The following is a 19805-nucleotide window of genomic DNA, read 5'->3' as shown; positions in this document are numbered from 1 at the left end:
AGAGCATGGGCCCTGGAGTCCATAGGTTTGAGTTTACATCCTGACTTTGTCACCAAGCTGAAAATTTTAAAAACTTGTTCTCTCATCTGTGGTGGTGGTTTAGTTGCTAAGTCATGTCTCTGACTCTTTGCAACTCCATGGATTGTAGCCCACCAGGCTCCTCTGTCCATGGAATTTTTCAGGCTAGAGTACTGGAGAGGGTTGTAATTTCCTTCTCCAGGGCATCTTCTTGACTCAGGGGTCAAACCTGTGTCTCCTACATTGGCAGGTGGATTCTTTACCAACTAAGCCACCAGGGAAGCCCAAGGAAACAGCCTAATGGTACCTGATTTGCAAGCTTGTCTTGAGAACCCAAGATGATGTATGCACAGCCCCAAGATAGTCCTTGCTTGATCCTAGGTGTTGACTGTTAAGAGGCCACCAAGGCTGATGGAGCTGGGCGGGGCCACCTGAGGGAGTACTGATTTGAGGAATGAGGCCCTGTCCTCCCACATCAGAGGAGCTGTCCCCTGACACACACACCTTTCTGTGGCTGGAGGACAGAGTTAGGACCATGGGGATAAGACTCAGGGAAGTAGGTTTCAGTTAACAGGCTGTCTGACCACACGAAATACCACCTGGCATGGGGAGAAACACTTGCCAGGAAGCTGCTGAGGGGGACAGATTCTTGCTTTGGGTCAGGGGGTAGGGGGAGTAGCTGGTTCCAGGTGAGCTCTGAGGCTTATGATTATAAGACTCCAGTGAATGTCCTTGGTGAGTTTTCTGGAGGCAGTTTTGAAAACTGATGAAAGAGTCTGAAAGGGCAGCCCCCAAGTGTGACTTTGTCAGTCCCCACTACACCAGGCTGCATGTTCCCTCTGACACCACCATCACTGTTACCACTGGGCACTGGGTGAATAACACCACGCTGATTATTACACGTTCTACCTGTATTAGGGTCCTACAATAACCCTATGATGCTGAAGGCATCATCCATCCCTGCTGTAGCGGGAGTACTCTAAATCATGGAGACCTTCACATACCTAAGGTTGCCATTGGGCTCCTAATCTGTGGGAGGCGATGGGCATGCAGACCTGTGTGGCCCCAGAACCCATTCTGTTAACCTCTGCACAATGCTGGCAGTCCTGGGAAAGCGGGTCCCAGAGAGCTGTGGCCCTTTGGGGCCCCCTTGGAGGGCTGTCCACTCCACTGGTTCATTCCTGCCACCTGCCCTCGACATGCTGGACCTGTCTTGCCAGCCCCAAACTCTTCGCTCCTCTTTCAACCTGCTGTAGTGGTGTTCCATTGAGGACGTATGGAGTTTCACATGATAATGAATTTGGTTTTTGTTCAGATCGAGTCATTTTCCCTGATATGAAGCTTCCTGCTTTGCCTTTGGCCATGGGCAGGGCCTTGAGTTAGAAGCCAGTTCTGTCTCATACTCCCTATAGTGAAGGCATGTCTCTTTCCCTTCCCTGGACCTTCCCCTCAACTTTTTTTAAAATTTGTTTTTAATTGAAGGATAATTGCTTTACAATATTGATTTCTGCCATACATTAACATGAATTAGCCAAAGGTGTATATATGCCCCCTCCCTCTTGAACTTTCCACCCACTTCCCACACTTTCCTACCGCTCTAGATTGTTACAGAGCCCCAGTTCAAATTCCCTGGATCATACAGCAAATTTCCACTGGCTATCTATTTTACATACCCCTCAACTTTTGACTGAATAAGTTGGACCACAAGATTTCTGGGACCTTTAATGGGAGTCCTTGTTTTTGCTCAGGCTGCTGAAACCTCTGTCCCCACCAGAGAAGCCTCCTCCCGGCCCTATCTGCTCTCCCCTCCAGTACCCCTTCTGGGCTCTCCTCAGGGCCCTATCTTGTGTTTAGAGATGAGCCATCTCCAGAATAAACTCAGGATGAAAGAGCAGGAGGCAAGCTCTACCTAGGGGCCAACTATGGCAGTGCAGACTCCTTGTGCCACTTGTGAGCTGGGCATTCCTGGAAGAGGGTGGTGAGGAAAACCTTTACAGAGCTATCTGGGGTGGGTGGGGTCAGAGAGGCTTTGCTAAACCAATTGCAAGTCAGGGCTGTAGCTCAGGGAGAGACCTGCCAGAATGGTGGCTTATGAGGACTGGTGGACCCTGTATCTCCACAGAGTGATGACATCACCAAAGTGACCCAAGCAGCTAAAATCGTGGAGCGGATGGTCAACCAAAACACATATGATGATGTTGCTCAGGGTAAGATTTAAAGTGCGAGCAACTGCTATTACTACTTTATTAAAAATCGCTCATACAAAGTGAGTATTTGAGTGTCCCATGCTGGGTCCTACAGGGGCAAGAGGAGAAAAATAACCCCTCTCTCCTCTGGATGTCACTAGGGAAATAAGACTTACACAGTTCAAATAGGAACCATGGCATAAGAAAAAATGGGTGTCGTGATGTGACCTGACAACGGTGCATAAAGACGCCTGCATGCTAGTTATTTAATGTCATCTTCCCCACAATTGTGGGAGGCAGTGGAGCAGAGATTTTATCCCTCTTCACACATGAGGAAGCCAAGGCCAAGGGCACCCAAACCTGGGTCTTAAGCCTCCTAGTTCCGTGTCCTGTTCTCTGCTCTGCCCAGTTTAGGGACAGTCTAAGTGCTAGACTGCAGACACAGACTGCTCTGGTCTCCTCGAGAATGGAGGAGGAGGAAGTGAGGCGCGGCCATGGTCATGGAAGGCTTCAGGGAGGGCTGAGCTGGATGCCAAGGGATAAGTGGCGTCTGAGTGGGAGATTAGCGGAGGGCAGACGTTCGGGCAGGGGACGGCACGAGCAGTGACTCACTCAGTAGTGAAAATGAATGGAAAGGACTCTGGAGACAAGGGACAGCAGGCTCATTGTCCCTGACAGGGGCTCTCTTGGAAAGTGGGGAGAGTTCAGGCTGGAGAGATGGTTGGAGCCAGTTAAGAAAGGGCCTTGAATATCGCGCAGGGAATCCGAGCTTTCTCTGCAGAGTTCAAAGCTTCCTCTGTGTAGGAACAGAGCCTGAGGACAGCAGGGCTGAGGAGGGGGAGGGTGTGACGAGGCAGAAGATGGGGCAGAGGCGAGGATGAGGTTCCGCTGTGGGTCGAGTGGGCCTCCCTGCACCTTACTCAGAATGCATCTTCAGCAATGGAGAAAAAGGAGCAGTTATAATAGTGAAAAACAAGTACCAGCCCTCCCTGGGAATGGCCTCTGTACCAGGTGTTGTGCTGTGCCATTTACACGTATTATTTTATTTCATCCTGACAGCCACCCTGTCAGGTGAATACCACTATGACCTCCATTTTATGGATGAGACATTCAGGCTGAAAGGTTGCCACTTGTTCCAAACTGCAGCTAGCCTGAGGTGTCAGGGACACAGTCGGGACTCGAAGACAGGTCCCCCGGATCCAGAGCCTAAGCACTTCAGCACAAGACCACAGAGTCACTGATCTGGAAGAGACATTTCAAATAAACACTCAATAGGTCTATGCGAGTGATTAATTAGTGATGTGGTGAAGCAAGAGATTGATTCAGAAATGCTTAAATCCTGGGGGCCTGGGAAATTCTGGCGTCTTTGACAGAGCCAGGGAAACGGAATCCTTCCCATGGCATGAACAGCACATTCCCAAGTGGCTTGTATTTCCCTGAGAGGTTGTGCATTTATTTGGAGCGGCTGCCTCCCTGGAGTTGGCAGTTCCCCACTGCTGGCTGATCTCCTCTGCTGACAGCCCAGGGCTCTTCTCCGTGACTTGATGCTCATTGCTCACCCGTGGGACAGAGAAACCAGGGCTGCCAAGACCAGCCGCCTAAACAAGCCCCCTTGTTATCATTCAGGCTGGAAAACGACCTTGAGTGCTTTTCAGAGCTGTCAAAAGTACACGGCAGCTGTGAATGAATTTGTCACTCACACAGCTTGGCTTCCTGAAACCCAGTCTCTGCAAGCAGCCCACTGAAGGGCTGCAAACATGATTAATATCCATGGAGAAATTGGCCTTGGTGAACCTTTTTCATTTATAAGAACACAGACACATAAAAATGCATTGAACTTTGATTTTTTTTTTTAATTGCATACACTTTTCCCTTTGGGAAAGTGTATTTGTGAAGGAGAAGTGAAAACAGAAGTGTTACCAATTAATCTCTCCGAAATGAAGTCTTTTCAAAGACAGCCCAAGCTCAGGGATTTCTGATGTGATCAAGGCTCACACCTCTGACCACTCTAATCTTTTTTTGTTCTGAGCCATTTTTGAGGATTTTATGTAAGTCCCCAAACATCAAAGTGTGGGACATTGGGAGAGAGGCTGGGGCTGTACCTGGGCCTATCCTTGACCATGGTGTGTGAGAGGATCATTTTCTACTGGGGCACCCTTGGTTGGAAAGAAGACTGAGAACTATTTCCCTTTTGTTGATATATTTTGTTGCCTTCTTTGAACAATCACCGGGTGCCCGCTCTGTGGCCGGCCCTGTGCTAGGCACTGTGCTTCCTGTTCCCTTAGAGCTGTGGGCTGGGGGAGACAGGCGAAAGGACACCGAGAGGCAACGCTGTGTGGCCCGTGTTTCAGCAGACCAGAGGCAGGGGTGGGGCGGAGGAGGAGGTGAACTCTGTCTGCTCAGCAACAAAGTGAAGGCCTCGTAGAGGAGGAGGAGCTTGATCTGGATCTAGAGTGAGTGGGAGTTTCCAGGAGGAGCAGAGCATTTTCGACACTTTGATGTAGAGAGTACGCGAACAGCTGGCTGGAGGTGACATGGTAGTGGCTTGGAGCCTTGGTTCAATCAGGAAGCGCCTGTGCCAGGGGAGCCACCAAGGGGTTTTTCAGGGCAGTGGGGAGCTGGTTTATTTGTTCTCCCTCTCACGGCTCTGCGGAATGTGGACTGGAGGAGGAAAGTCTGGAGGTAGGGAGACCAGCTGGGAGGGTGGTGTTGTAGTCTGGGTGGTGGCTGTTGGGGACTGAACCTAGACTGTGGCTATGGAGCTGGAGAGAAGTGAGTGGATTAAAAAGATAATCAGAAGGAAAATATGAGGAATGATGAAAAGAGGTCAGTGAAGGATTACCAAAATTTCTGGTATAGACAAGTAGAAAGATGGGTGCGGCTTCTGCCTAAGTTAAAGGAAATGAGAGGTAGAGAGAGTTTAGGGCAGGAGATGAATTTGAGTTCAGAGCACCCATGAGGGAGCCAGGCGGCTTCACTGTGGTGGGCTTGGCAGTGAATATGAAGATGGGGAAACCTGGAATTTTATCCTCAGGGACATAGCCACTTTAGTGTCAGTTACCTCCAAAAACAACGATAACAGTAACAACAACATTACAGAGAGCTTACTCTGTGCCAGGTATTTTTCTAAGTACTTTACGTGTATTAGCAATGAATCCTCACAGTAGTCCTTTGAGGTAGGTATTCTTACGATTGCCACTCAGACACACAAAGAGGTTAATTGTTTTGGCCAAAGAGGTACAGACAGAAAACGGTAGTCCAGGGCTCACTCAGTTTGTGTGTATTTAAGATTTTAAGTACTATGAGGATGCGGCTGACGAGTATCGGGACCAGGAGGGTACCCTGCTGCCTCTCTGGAAGTTCCAAAATGACAAAGCGAAGAGCCTGGCCGTCACCGCCCTCTGCTGGTGAGTAGAAGCATTGCAGAAAACCTGGAGTGCCTGAGCACCTGCTGGGTACCAAGCCACAAGCAAGCAGCTCCTACCCAAGCTCAACCACCTTGAAGGTGACACATAGCATTATGGGAAAAAGTGAGACTGGGATTCTTATGGAACCGCCCTAGGTCTCTAAGGTCAACAGTGTCTGTCTGCAGTGCAGTTAAGGCACCAACGTACATGGGAAGGCTTGTATCCATGGGCAAACCATGTCCATTTCCTAGGCTGATGGGTTCTTATTTCTTTTGCAGGAATCCAAAGTACAATGATCTGTTTGCAGTGGGACATGGCTCCTGTAAGTCATCCGGCTATTTGTTCATCTGCTTACTCAACCAACAAACACTAAGTACCTACTCAGTGCAGAACTCTTTGCCAGGTGTGAAAGATACAGAGATGACTAAGGTCTAGTCACACTGCTCACAGTCTAGGGGAGAAGCCCCACCATCACACTGGCAATTAGTGCTGCGTGAAGGAATATGCCAAAATGAGCCTCGAAGGAGTTATTACGGTGAAGAAAGAGGGGCAGAGGACTTCCGTCTGAGGCAGCAGCAAAGGTCTGGAGGCAGGAGAGATATGGGAGGAAATGAGGCTGTAGAGGGGGCGGGGCAGCCCCAAAGGGCCTAGTAAGCCATCCCAAGAAGCTTAGACCTTCTCTCAAAGGGAAACCACTGAAGGAATTTGAGAAGGGCAGGGACACCACCACTACAGGGAGGAACTGCAGGCAGGAAACTGGAGGCTAGAGACAGTTGGGAGGGAAGGCATCCCAAAGAGGGCAGGCTCTGAACCACCAGCGTGGAGTGAAGCTGGAGAAGTGGGCTTGAGAAGCATGAGAAGGTGGACTGGGCCAGACCTGGGAGGGCCTGGATGGTGGGATCTGCATGAAGAGAGTTTCCAGAGCAGCCCCTGGAGCAGGTGGCGGACAAGGGTTTGATGTTCATCACTGGCCCCTGCCCCCTTGGAGACCACTGCCTTATGGGATGTTCTCTCCCCGGCAGCTTCCCTCACCCCTCAGTGGGAGGCAGCACTGTGGGAACTGTGTGGCTTTCCTTCGTGTTTCCTGGGCCCTGCAGAAGCCCCTGCCTCCCCTCTGGCCTGGACATTCCCCCTTCCTAACAGGAGAGGGCCCCAGACTTCGTGCAAGCAGCAGCTCCCCGGGCTGACAGCGCGCTTTCTGGCTGAGAGAATGAGCTTCTGCAAACAGAAAAACCTTCCCATTCTCCAAGCTGCTGCTGGCTGGCAGGCGTACAAGCTCCCGGTCTCTGCCCCTCAGACCGCCTGCCCGCCCAGCCCATTCTTTGCCCGGGGTGGGGGAGGAAGGCGAGGGCCAAGAGGAGTGGGTGTTTGTCATTCCTCTCAGGGAGGAAACCCTTGGAGCTGCTCCCAGTCTCATGGTCTGGGCCGCCTCCGAGGATGCCCTAAATGCCCGCTTTGTGTCCCCACTCCCGAGGGTGGGCTGCTGCCAAGCAGGAGGCAGCCACCCCCTCTGGCAGGGAGCTAGCACATTCCTCCCCCTGCTGCAGCTACTGGGCCTGGACGTGGGCCGGGTGCTGAGCGGGCCTCCTAGGAGTGGGTGTGGACCCCTCTCTGGGGCTGCTCTCAGCCCAGGCTGTTTGCCCAGGACTGAGGTGGGGAGAGTGGGGAGGCTCCCCAGCAGGTGGGAGGAGAAACTGCTTCAGCTCTCCCGTCTCCTCCTTTCACCGAGTGGAGTGTCAGCTGGCTGGGGTCATATAGAGGTTGTCCTTGGGGCAGTGTTAGCCAGAGGCAGTGGCGCAGAGTGACACCCCCACCAGGAATTGATGGCCCCAATTCCAATGGGCCCAGTGGGCTCTTTTGAGCAGGTGTGCGCCCTGGAAGGGTCTCTTTGTCCTTTGTTGGCCACACCCACATGTCTGGGTAGCACTACTATCAGCTGCAGACCTTCTGGCTGGAGGGTCACTTCCCAGTGATGTGGCCTGGAGCTGAAAGCTGCTCTGAGCCTTGGTTTTTCCTCTGGTGACCTGGAGAGGCTGACGCCTGGTACCCTCTATCATGTTATGAGACACACATGGAAGAAAAGCAGCAAATGTGCCCCTTGAGCTGTAGGAACCTTCTGCACAGAAAGGACGAATGTTGCTGATTTGTCTGTCTTTCTGTTTCCTAGCTTTCTGGCAGGGCTGCAGAGAGAGGGGCTTGTTGGGGACAGGGAGGAGTCAGACGAGGCCCCACCTCTTCTCTTAGACAGCTGGGCCCAGTAGAGGCGGTAGTATTATTCTCACTGGCACGGGAGCTGTTGGCCAGCTTTCCACTGGGCATCTATTCCTCACAGCCTTGCACATCTCAGTACCACCCTGTGGAGGCCTAAGCAGAGCCAGGCTGGACTGGGACTCAAAGGGCTCCTGCACTCACTCCTGAGGTTGCCCCAGGGAGCCCCATGCTGCAAATACCCGGGTGTCCCCTTGGAAGAAAGTGAGCAAAGCCAAGGCCAGGAAAAAGGCACCTTAATGCCCGCATGGTTTGCTGTGAGGAGCAGCTGCTCACCAACCTCAATTACCCTATCTTTGGAAATTCCCAGATGCCTGCCTCCCATCTTCAGGCTTTGCCTCATGTGAACAAACTCTGAAGTGAGAGTTTGGGTTTGTTGTTGGGCTTGACCCTGATGAGTTCAGCCCAGGACTCTTTTTGCCTGAGATACCCCAATGTTGACTCTCTAACCTGATCAAATAAGACTCGGGCAGGGGAAGGCAGGTACCTAGGAAGGACTGGGGCCGAGCCCGCATTTGGGCACAAGGCCAGTTGGCTGGAGCCAGGCTGGGAGCAAGCAGGTGGGGAAGAGAGCTTGGGCAATTGCCTGCAACAGCACAGAGCAGTCACACCTGCCTTCCCTCGTGGCTGCTGGGTACCAGGTGGTGGGCATGTCAGGCTGCATAGAGGGCTGAGACTGGGGCTCCCCCTGGGGCCAGGCTTTGTGTCGCAGCTGAGTGGAGAAAGGCTGTCAGCAGGTGAGAGCAGATGGAGGAACACTGGAGGGCAGAGGAAGGTAGTCTAGAAGAGATGGCCCATGGGGCAAAGCTGGGGTGCAGTTGTGTTGGCCTGCTGCGCTGAGTGGGTGCTTCCCAGCTCATTAGGCCATTCACAGCAGGGAAATGGGGACTCCTTGCGATCTGTCAGGCAGGGATGATGGATCAGACCGTGTGTGTGTCCTGACTGGCTCTCACACAGGAGACAGGGAGGAAACCTTCCAGCGGGTCATGTCTTAGAAGGGTGGATGAGCCAGCTGACCTTCAGCCCAGCCTCGGAGGGACAGCACCCTCAAAAGTGGCCAAAGTCAGGCCCTGAGCCCCAGTATTACACCCATTCCCACTCTGTCCCACCGCCTCCTGGCCGGTCCCTCAGCCTGCCCAGGCCAGGGATCCACTTGTAAGGGATTTAAATCTTCCCTGGTCATTTATTTGTCAGCTTCACTAATTAAGCAGTGTTAATTTCATTTACTGAAAATGGAAATTCATCCACCTCATTTCTCCCCGTTCATCCTCCACACACAAAATCCATCACTCCTCAGCTGCAGGCTGCGTAAAATTTACAGGACTAATTATGTTGTCAGGTCTCTTTGTAAATACAGTCCATAAAGGCCACTGTGCTCGCCCGGTTGTAGTGCAAGGGCATTCCTGTTGTTAGTTTAATTACTGGTTAGTTATTTAGGTTCTCAAATGTTTGCCTCATTTTCCCTAAATCAAATTAAATGTCCCGCTTGATGTATTCTGTCTCCAAGGCCTTGCACTTATTTCCCACACTATTTAAATGTCCCAACTCCTAATTGGGTGAGAGCTCTAGGAAAAGCCCAGATGCTGGAAGGCTGGATCCAGCCTGGCACCACAGTCTCAGGGTCACACTGGCAGTTTGGAACCCTGTAACACTGATGCCCCTTCTTGGGGGCAGCGCTGGGCTCGTCCCCTGCCTTTGGAGACTGAAAGTCCTAACCCAAGGGACAGTCTGTGCCTGGAGTCCAAGAAGGCAGGGCTGGGATGTGGGAAACTGAAGGAGGGTTTCCTTATTGTCATCAGGAGAGCTGGGGGTCATTAGCTTCCATACCCCTGATTTCTAGAGGGACTGCTTCCAAATCACCCTAGCAAATGTATCATCTATGGCCTGTTGGGCTGCCCCCCACCACAGATCTGCTAGCCCCACATCGCCCCACTGTGAGATCAGAGAAGGAGAAAGTGATCGAGAAACCCACAACTTAAACGTAACTGGATAGGGAGTGTTGTAAGTCAGAAGCAAAAGGTCCCTACCACATGTGTCAGGCCGCAGACAGGACATGGCAAAAACCTGCACTGCTGGGGGAGGAGGAGCCTACCATTTATAGGGGAATTGACATCAGGTTGGCTCCTCAGTCGCCAAGGAAACCAGCAGCTGGGTGGGGGGCAAGCACTTAGGTAGCTGTTGAGTAAGCCCTGTGATTAAGAGGATTGGAAAGTCATGTGAGCAGGTGGAGGTGAAGCAGGGGCTGGTTGACTGAGGGATGTGCAGGGAGCAAAAGAACAACCATGTTGAGTGACCTCTCCCTCTGATTCCTGAAAATAGAGTTTGGGTCACACTTCCCCGTGACCTAGTTAGTTTCCTATATCTGCAGTAACAAATTACCGTGAACATAAGGGCTTTGTTGTTGTTCAGTTGCTACGTCATGCCCAACTCTTTGTGACCCCGTGGACTGCAGCACACCAGGCTTCCCTGTCCTCACTATCTCCCAGAGTTTGCTCAAACTCATGTCCATTGAGCCAGTGATGCCATCCAACCATCTCATCGTCTGTCATCTCCTTCTCCTTCTGTCATCAATCTTTCCCTGCATCAGGGTCTGTTCCTATGAGTCAGCTCTTTGCATCAGGTGGCCAAAGTATTGGCCTTCCACAGAAGGCCATTCAGTGGCCTTCCAATGACTATTCAGGGTTAATTCCTTCAGGATTGACTGATTTGAACATAACAGCTCAAAACAACACAAATCTATTGTCTTACAGTTCTGGAGGTCAGCGTCTAAAATGGGTTTTGCTGAGCAAAAATCAGGTGTCAGCAGGGCTTTGTTCCTTTTGGAGGTTTGGAGGGCCATCCATTTCCTTGTCTCTCTTAGCTTCAAGGCTGCCTGTATTCCATGGCTTGTGGCCTCTTTCCAGCTAGCAAGTGCCTCATTCTGACGTCGGCTTCTGGTGTCAGTGCTCTGACCTGCCTGCCTCCCTCCTTCCCTTATAAGGACCCCTGTGATTACACTGGCTCTACCCAGATAATCCAGGATAATCTCCCCATCTCAAGGCCTTAACTTAATCACATCTACAAAATCCCTTTTGCTGTGCAAAGTAACATATTTATGGGCTCTGGGGATTAGGACATGGACATGGGGGGGAGGGCATTATTCTGCCCACCACAGCCCCTCTGAGAGCCTCTTACATGACTTAATAAGGGAATCATCAAACAGCTGCTGCCTTGGGCTCAAGCCCTGGGCCGGATTCATCAGGGAGCTGCAGGAAGAGAGGAGGAGGCCTGCTGGCTGTCGCTGGCTTGGCACCCTTGTCTCTGCAGCTTGGCACCTACTTCTCTCTGACCACTGGCCTGGCTTAAGCTGGATGCCCCAACATGCCCTCTGCCTACTCTGCACTCCCCAAATCCTGAGCAGAATCCCAGGCTTCTCCTGACCGCCAGGACTCTCCAGAGTGGCCCCCTACCATCTAGAGCTCTGGGCAGGGGTGGAGTAGTGGTGCTGCCTGGGCCCCAGGAGAGGGTGCTGAGGGGAGTGAGAGCTTCATTCGATTGTGGAATGAAGCCATCCTTCCCCTGAGACAATGGCTTTCTGAGAAGGGCCAGATCACGCTCTATTAGGGAGTTGACTCTCCTCGCCCAAATCTCCTGAATCATTGAAGGCCAGAGTCAGAGAGGCAGTAGAGATTATCCAGCAAAGCAGGGTTAGCAGGAGGCAGCTCTCCCTCTGAGACAGGAAGTCTTCTGGGCCATGCCAGGCCACGCTCCATCCTTTGGTGGCAGGCTAAGGAAAAATCTGCTCATAATAGTAATACACCTGTAATAACAGAGTATGGGTAGAGGAATTCCAGGGGGTAGGTGGGCACTCATAGTGGAGAAGCCGAATGGTCTAGAGGGCTTCTTGGAGAAGGCAAAATTACAAAGTGAAGCTAAGGCCAGACCAATGGCCCTCCCTCTCCCCCTGTCTTGGAGTCACAGGCCAGATGGTTTATCACCTCTCCCTTCTCCCTTCCTCTCTCTCTCCCTTTCCCCCTTCCTCTGATCCTCTTTCCCTGCCACCCAGCCAACATAGATTCACTGAAATCCCATGGCCCAGAGGAACCTGAAATTCCTTCACTGGCCCCAGACGTCAGGGCTCCTGCCTCTTTATATAATGGAGTGTGGAATTGGGGGCTTCTATCTGTGTTGCTGGACCTTCCAGTCCTGTGCTGGGGAGCCAGGTAGTTTGTGGGATTTAGGATGAAGTACCCCAGAGCCCAGGGCTCTGTGAGCCTTGAACGTGATGGGATTCTACCATTCACTGGGAACTGAGGCACTGGGAGTGACCTTGATGTCAATGTCTTACTGGGACTTCTGGTGACCTGGTCAGTGGCATCATACTGGGAATGATGGCAGGCTGGGCAGTGATGTCACCAGGACTGCTGGTAGCCTCAGCGATGATGTCACATGGAGACCACTGGTGGTCTGAGTGGTGATGTCACGTTAGGACTTTTGGAAGACAGGATGATGCTCTCCTGTAGCACTGTTGCAAGTTGGGGCCCTGACATCACCCTGAGTACACTTATAGGATAGAACAGTGAGGGTTCATAGGGGTCCAGAGTCAGGGACAAGAACATCATAGAATAAGATGGAGAGGAAGCCCTAGCTGAATGAGAGTTTTTCTGTTTTCCTGGTGTGGTTTGGCAGACAAAGCCCTGAACTGGAATTCAGGAAACACATGGTCTAACCATGATTAGAAGCTGTGATCTTTATGTCAGGACAGCTTGTTTGGTTGAAAGTAACAGAGACCACTTGAGCCAGGTTAAGAACGAGAGGCTTACTGTCAGGATGTGTGTGGCCTGGGAGCGCTGGCAGGGTCTAAGTGTGGCAGGTTGCTTGCTCTCTGTGTCCCTGTCTTATGAAATCCATGCTTCTCTCTGCCAGAACTTTCCTCTCATCACAAGTGGCTGCCCTGGCCTTTACACATCTCCTTGTCCAGATTCTGGAGGGATTATTTGCTTTGCCAGATACCCCATTGCTCCCAAAAGTCCAGTGCCCCCTTGCTCTCCTTTCTCTACCTTCATGTAAAATTTGGATTCGTGCTGTTACCATGAGCAGGGTAACTAAACAGGATATTGGATGTGACAAGCATCAAGTGATAGGCCTAATGTACTTGGGCACATCGTTTCTACCCCCTGGGCCTCAGTTTGAAGTGAAAGTGTTAGTCGCTCAGTCGTGTCTGACTCTGCAACCCCATGGACTGTAGCCTGCCAGGCTCCTCTGTCCATGGGATTTCCCAGGCAAGAATACTGGAGTGGGTAGCCATTCTCTTCTCCAGGGGATTTTCCTGACCCAGGGATGGAACCCAGGTCTCCTGCATTGTAGGCAGATTCTTCTTTACTCTCTGAGCCACCAGGGCTTCAGTTTATCCACCTATATAGTCTGGGGGCCATAGTTCAGCATCTGGTGGTTCTGGGAGCAGGTCAGAGATGTTCACACTGCAGAGTTACTGAGCCAACCTAGGGTTTCCAACCCTCCTTTCCTGGTCCCACTGGTCGTGAAGGTTCTGTGCACATTTGTGGCAGGGCAGGGGCTGCTGGAAGTGTGTCTAGAAAAAGCGAGTCATCGCTGCTGTCCCTCAAGGGACCAGATCCCTGGGGCATAGTGAGAGCCAGTGTGGGGATCATGCCCGCCTTTGACCCTTGGGGCAGCAAGGAGAGCATCCAGATCCTTAGCCTGAGCATCTGTCACCCAACTGCCCACCTTTTCATTCACCCTCCTGCCTGCCCACTCCTCCCATCAGTCTTGCTTGGCATCCAGGCCACAGGGCGTACAGGGCGTCGACAGCTCACCTCTGGCATGGCAGTTCAGAGTCTGATTACCTGGCAAGGGCTTGCCCATTCAGCCTCAGGGGTCTGGCTCCCTGTCACCACACCAGGAGCCACCGAGGGCAGGCCCATGTCTCCAGAGGGCTGTGTCTGTCCCTGCCAGGCTCAGCCCAGAGGGAGGCCCCAGTCAGGATTTGGGTAATGAACAAAAGGAGCTATGAGGGACTGTTCCACTGCCTAGTTCAGTTCCCTTCATGGTCTGATTGGGAAAGACACTCCCCTCTGCCAGCTGTAGAACTCTCCCCGAATTGAACAGTCAGCTCTCGGGGCTTACCCTGGACCCTGTGAGATGAGGTACTGCCAGCTGCCATGCCTACCTCGAGGCCAGTCCCCTGCTGGCTCGGCGACATGCCAGGCACAGGGTGACCAGCCTGACCTCCTCACTTTCCCCAGAACAGAAGCCTTTTCCTTTCTGAACCACAGTGTGCCTCCCTGTGGTTCAGGCTGGTCCCTGGTACCTTCCACTCCAGGGGCAGCCACTCATTACATAGGGCCGCCTGTGCCCATGACTGGGGAGGGGTTCTGTTGACAAGTAGCCACAGCAAGGGAAAATGGGCTTCCCTGCAGGCAGCTGCGCTGGTGGGCGTGCCAGCTTGCTCACTGCAGGCCACCCTGGCTCCCAGGAACCGTCAGCTCTGTCTGCAGCAAGCCTGGGCCAAGGGTACCTGGGACGGTGGTAGTTAGCTCATGCCCAGAGCCCGGGGAGCCCAGCCCAGTCACTCGCTCCCCCAAAAAAGGGGCAGCCTTAGGAATAAGACAGAATGACTCAGCAAAACTTACCAAGTTGGGGCTGCCTCCCTTTCTTTCTTATCCACGGGCTCCACACCTCAGGACTGGCCGTTTTGTCGGGAGGGCCTGATCTGCAGTTGCGGGGGTCAGAGGAGCTAGCCCTGGGGGCCCAGGGGAGAGCCCTTGTGTCAGCTAAAAGGCTGCCTTAGCATAGGGTCCCCAAGAGAGGGGCAGGGGGTTGTTCTAGACATCTGCCTCGCCAGCTCTGGCTCCTCTGAGCTTGGGAAGGGGCCTGGGCGGGTGGCGGGAGAGCCAGAACTGAGGGCAGGGGCTGTGTTCTGTTCAGTGACTGCATGATCACGATGGGCGCCGGGTGAACAGAGAATGAAAGACTGGCATCACCCCCTCGCCAGGGGCGGGCAGGGAGAAGGACGTCTGCTGAGCGGCCCGCTGTCGGCCACCAAACACTGTGCCCAGGCCAGAGGGACAGATAACATGGTGGCCTACCGAAGCCCCACTGGCTGACCTGGGACTCCTCGAATCTGGGAGCAAGCGTAGAGCTGGGCTTCCCGCGTAGCTCAAACGGTAAAGAATCCGCCTGCAATGCAGGAGACCTCGGTCAGGAAGATCCCCTGGAAGAGGGCATGGCAACCCATTCCAGTATTCTTGCCTGGAGAATCCTATGGACAGAGGAGCCTGGTAGGGCTAAAGGCTACAGTCCATAGCGTCACACAGAGTCAGAGACTGAGCAACTGACAATCTCACTTTAGAACTAGGGCTCGGCTGCAACTGGGGGCTGTGGGGCCGGAGGGAATGGGAAGATGCCCACAGGTGGCTAGTGTGGGACCACACAGACAATTCCATGTTAGTCCAGACAGAACCCCTGTCCTTGGCTGGGGATGAGGGGTACACAGCCACTATCCCAGCACCTAAGCACAACAGATGGGCTGGGCATCTAGGGGTACTGCTCCATCCCAAGCCCACCCACATCCTTCATGTATCAACTCTTTGAGCTGGCAACCCCCTTTCCTGTACCCCCAGGGAGACTAAGGAGAATGACTGTCCATCCCTCAAGTACACCTGGTCACCTGGTCTGTTGCACCCATTGCTGAACCCCAAGGAGGGGGTGGGCCAAGTATCATGGTTCCGTTTTGCAGACGGAGAAGATGAAGACCAGAGAGGACCCCCCAACCTCCCCATACTCTCTGTGGGAGACAGAGGGGGGCAGGGCTTGTCAGCCCTGTAGGGGAGGGGCTGGGACTTGGACCCTCCAACCACCGCTGCCTCTTCCCCGGGACAGATGACTTCATGAAGCAGAGCCGTGGCATGCTGCTCGTATACAGCATGAAGAACCCCAGCTTCCCTGAATACATCTTCAGCAGCGAGAGCGGCATCATGTGCCTGGACATGCATGTGGACCACCCCTACCTGGTGGTGGTGGGCCACTATGATGGCAACGTAGCCATTTACAACCTCAAGAAGCCCCACTCCCAGCCCTCCTTCCGCAGCTCAGCCAAGTCTGGCAAGCACACGGACCCAGTGTGGCAGGTCAGCCTCGGAACCGAGTGGGAGGCAGCGGGTGGGCATGGGAGCCACGGGAGGAAGGGACCCTGGGGAGGAGGAGGGCCACAGACCAGAAGTTGGGGACGACAGCTACCGGCTTAGAGGCCAAGGAGCTGGGCATAAGAAGGGCAGAGATGAGTATCAGGAGGCAAGAGGGTCTGCTGTAAGGGTGGTGGTCTCCTGCCCATCCATCTGCTAAGGACCTCGGATCTCAGGAGTGCTGCTCAGTGACTCAGATTCGGTGGCTGGATGGCTCCGGGCCTGATGGGCCTCCGCTGCATATGTTAAGGGCTCCAGGGATCTACAAAAAGTGAAAGTCTTAGTCGCTCAGGTATGTCCGATTCTTTGTGACCCCCATGGACTATAGCCCGCCAGGCTGCTCTGTTCATGGGATTCTCCAGGCAATGGCCATGCCCTTCTCCAGGGGATCTTCCCGACCCAGGGATCAAACCCAATTCTCCCGCATTGCGAGCAGATTCTTTACCGTCTGAGCTACCCAGAAAGCCAGGGGGCTATGGTCTTCCTCAACTGCCCACAGGGACTCTGTTCTGCCCTCTGGGCTAGATTTGAGGGGTCTCCCAGAGAAGGGTAGGTGCTGCTGGTTCTCTGCCTTCCAGGTGGGGCTGTAAGACCTGGCAGGTGGGGCCTGTGAGTACCCAGCTTCTCCAGATAGGCATGGAATGGGACCATTGTAGTTGCTGGGGCTGGATTTCACCCTGACTTTGCATCTCCCATGTTACTGCGCTGGGAGTGGGTTTCACAGTTTCGTTCTCAGAGCCTCTTAGCTCTGGCTTCACAGCCCTTCCTCACTGTGTTCCAAAGATGTCCCTTCTTCTGAGCCTGGGCACCCTTACCTCGTGGTCTGGCCTGGGAGAATCTAAGCACACGTTTCTGTCTCAAGTTGCCCAAGGCCTCTGGGGGGCTCAGACAGTGCTGGGGTCTGTCTTCTCATTGTCCTCTGCCCCCTGCCTGTCTGGCCCTGAACTTCCTGAGTCACATGGATGCCCAGGCCCTGGCTTTTGGTCCCCAGACAGGCCTGAGCAGAAGGAGGGTTGCCCAGGCATAGGGGAAGTGGGGACCTCTTAGCTTCATCCTTTACCCGGATCTGGGGCACAGGAAGGAGGCACTTCCTCCCACGAAATACCCTCCCCTCAACCAAGGCCAGAGTCAGAATTGCAGCTTCAGGGGTTCTTTCCTCTGGAAAGCCTACCTCCCGAGTCATCATGTCCAGGCACACGGGGCTCCAGACATGGGGAGGATGTCTGCAGAGACATTAAAGTCTATGGAAAGAAAAGACTTGCTTTGATCAAACTAAGCCAGCATCAGACCTGCCCTTGCTTTGCCAGCTCAAACACACAGCCCAGGGCCAAGCGCAGAGCATCTCAGGGTGGCCTGACTCTCCTCAGGCCCAGGAGAGGGCGAGAGGCCAAGGCCAACCAGCCTTCTCCCTCTCTGCTCTGTTCTCAGAATCAAATAGCAAGTTGGAGAGAGAAGTGGGGCTCGCAGGAGACTGTTCCCCCTTGCCTGGATGGGTGCCAGGGAGACTGGATAGGGTGCCCTTCTGTTCTCCCAAAGTCCTTTCAGGACAACAGGGCTGCTGCCTTTGCAAAACCGAAGACTGAGTTCTTGGCTGGAATCAGGGCTTGTGACGTGGGAGGGGCCTGCCTGTCTCTGTCTCCTTTAACCACTTCCTGTTCTCTTCCTTTGCTTGCTCTCATTCCCTCCCTGCTTCCTCATTCGTCTCTGCGTTCATCCATTCATTCAGCAACTCCTTCCTGTTCTCTCCTCTGGAGGCTGATGATGCTCAAGGATTTGGTCTCCGGAGTTCCTGGCGGGGACACACAGCAGCCAAGGTTGAGCAGATAGGACATGTGCTAATTGCCAAGGAGGGCTGAGGATTGTCCAAAGTGCTGGGGGATGAGAAGCAGGGACTGGAAGGCCAAGGAAGTCTCCCTAAAGGAAGAAGCACCTGAGCAGAATTGTGAAGCATGAGGAAGCATGCACTGATGAAGAAGGCTGCAAAGGGCTCACATGCACCAGAAAGACACGGGCACAAGCAGAGGGGCCTGCTGGGAAATGATGCAACACAGGGAGCACAGTATACGGGACAGGGAGGAGCAGCGGGACCTGAGAAGAGCCTAAGTGCTCAGTCCTGAGTGTGCTTCTCCAGCAAGGAGGAAGCTTGGATTCTACATGTCAGTGGTCTCAAATGAAGTGTTAGTGCAGGCGTGCTAAGTTGCTTCAATCGTGTCCGACTCTTCGTAACCCCATGGACTGTAAAGCCTGCCATGCCCCTCTGTTCATGGGATTCTCCATGCAAGAATACTAGAGTGGGTTGCCATTTCCCCCTCCAGGGGATCTCCCCGACCCAGGAATCAAACCCACATCCCATACGTCTCCTGCATTGTCAGGCGAGTTCTTTACCACTAATGCCACCTGGGAAGCCTAGTATTAGTGAAGTACAGAAGCTCAACGTATTAGAAAGATGAGAGTGGGGCTGCTCTGATAAGATCAGGGTCCTGATTGCTTGAGGGTCCCCTGTCATCACTCCCCACATCCCCTGAGCAACTTTCCCAAGGATCCAAGAGCTCCTCCCAGCATAATTTGAAAATCACTGTCCAACCATCAGAGGATTTGGGGGCGAAGAAATCCCACAGTCATGCAGTGTCCTGGAGATATCTTCCAGCCGCAGCATGAGAGAGCTTAAGACTGAGCCACAACAGGGGCATTGGAGATGAAAATGAAAATGAGAAAATAGGGTTGAGAGCTGTTGAGGAGTAAAATCGAGAAGGAAGTGACTGGCTGGCTATGCGGGAAGGGAAAGTTGGTGATGGCACCTGAAACTCTGGTTTGGGACAACCTGTAGGATGTCACAGAATTCTGGACAGAAGTTAATACAAGAAGCCAGAAGAGGCGTCCTACAGGCAGTTGGTTGTATATTCAGGAGCTTGAAAAAGAGCTGGGGCTCGTGAAGGAGGTGTCAGAGACATCAAAGTCTTAGGTCCTTCTTTAAGGAAGAAATGTCTTGGGAGAAATCAGACAGATTGTTTTCGATCTCAAAAGCCAGGCTGGGGGCCGAAGGACTTTGTTCTGTTGGTAACAGGGAGCCATGGAAAGTTTTGGAGCCAGGGTCTCCAAAGGGGACAGGGTTCCGGTCCCACGGCACAGGCTGCCTCCCATCTGGGTAGCGTAGCCCTGTTCAGGCCTGGCTGGGAAGCCCCAACCAGCAGCACTCTGCAGAATGTGTGTGTGTGTGTGTGTGTGTGTGTGTGTGTGTGTCTGTGTCTGTGTCTGTGTGTCTCTGTGTCTGTGTGTCTGTGTGTGTGTGTGTGTATCCTCTGCTACACTGGGGTAGGAGGCAGGAAGGATATGAGCAGACCCTGGGGTCAAACACACCTGCCCTGATGAGAGAACGTGGAAGAGAAGGAGTCAGTGGTGCAGGCCTCTGTCTCCTCCCTACCGCCTGCTTCCTGGGCATTCGTTCATTCTCTCAATCCCACTTCCACCTGCCCTCTTTATTCCTACCTTCCCACCTCCACTCCAGGAGCATGTGTGCAACTTGCACACACACACACACATACACGCACACCTGCAAATACATGCACCACCCCTGACTGGGCATCAGGCTGCTAAGTGGGGTGTGAAATACAATTTCCATGCGCGCCAGTGGCCACTCATTAAACACTTCCCTTTGCGGCTCCCCTGTGCCTCTTACTGTCTGGCCTTTGACACCCCCATCTGCTCCCCACTTTAAAGGGACTACCTTTACGCAGAAGAGGGAGCTG

At 53.2% G+C, this 19805-nt stretch overlaps 1 protein-coding gene across 4 annotated transcripts in view; it reads left to right on the top strand.

Moving 5' to 3' along the window:
- DNAI1 (dynein axonemal intermediate chain 1) overlaps positions 1 to 19805 on the top strand; it is a 69600-nt gene that overhangs the window by 37540 nt on the left and 12255 nt on the right. For all 4 annotated transcript variants that reach the window (XR_011253899.1, XR_011253900.1, XM_069573957.1 and 1 more), the window contains exons 10-13: positions 2141 to 2225; positions 5494 to 5611; positions 5890 to 5933; positions 15758 to 16005. Coding sequence is in view for 2 of the 4 variants with exons in the window: in XM_069573957.1 (XP_069430058.1) it covers positions 2141 to 2225; positions 5494 to 5611; positions 5890 to 5933; positions 15758 to 16005 (495 nt within the window). In the remaining 2 variants the exon portion in view is untranslated. The remainder of the gene's footprint in view (positions 1 to 2140; positions 2226 to 5493; positions 5612 to 5889; positions 5934 to 15757; positions 16006 to 19805) is intronic.

This window comes from Ovis canadensis, chromosome 2 (genome assembly GCF_042477335.2).
Source record: "Ovis canadensis isolate MfBH-ARS-UI-01 breed Bighorn chromosome 2, ARS-UI_OviCan_v2, whole genome shotgun sequence".
NCBI classification, from domain to species: Eukaryota; Metazoa; Chordata; class Mammalia; order Artiodactyla; family Bovidae; genus Ovis; species Ovis canadensis.
The sequence above is the reverse complement of the archived record's forward strand: the minus strand, read 5'-3'. Positions and strand labels throughout refer to the sequence as shown.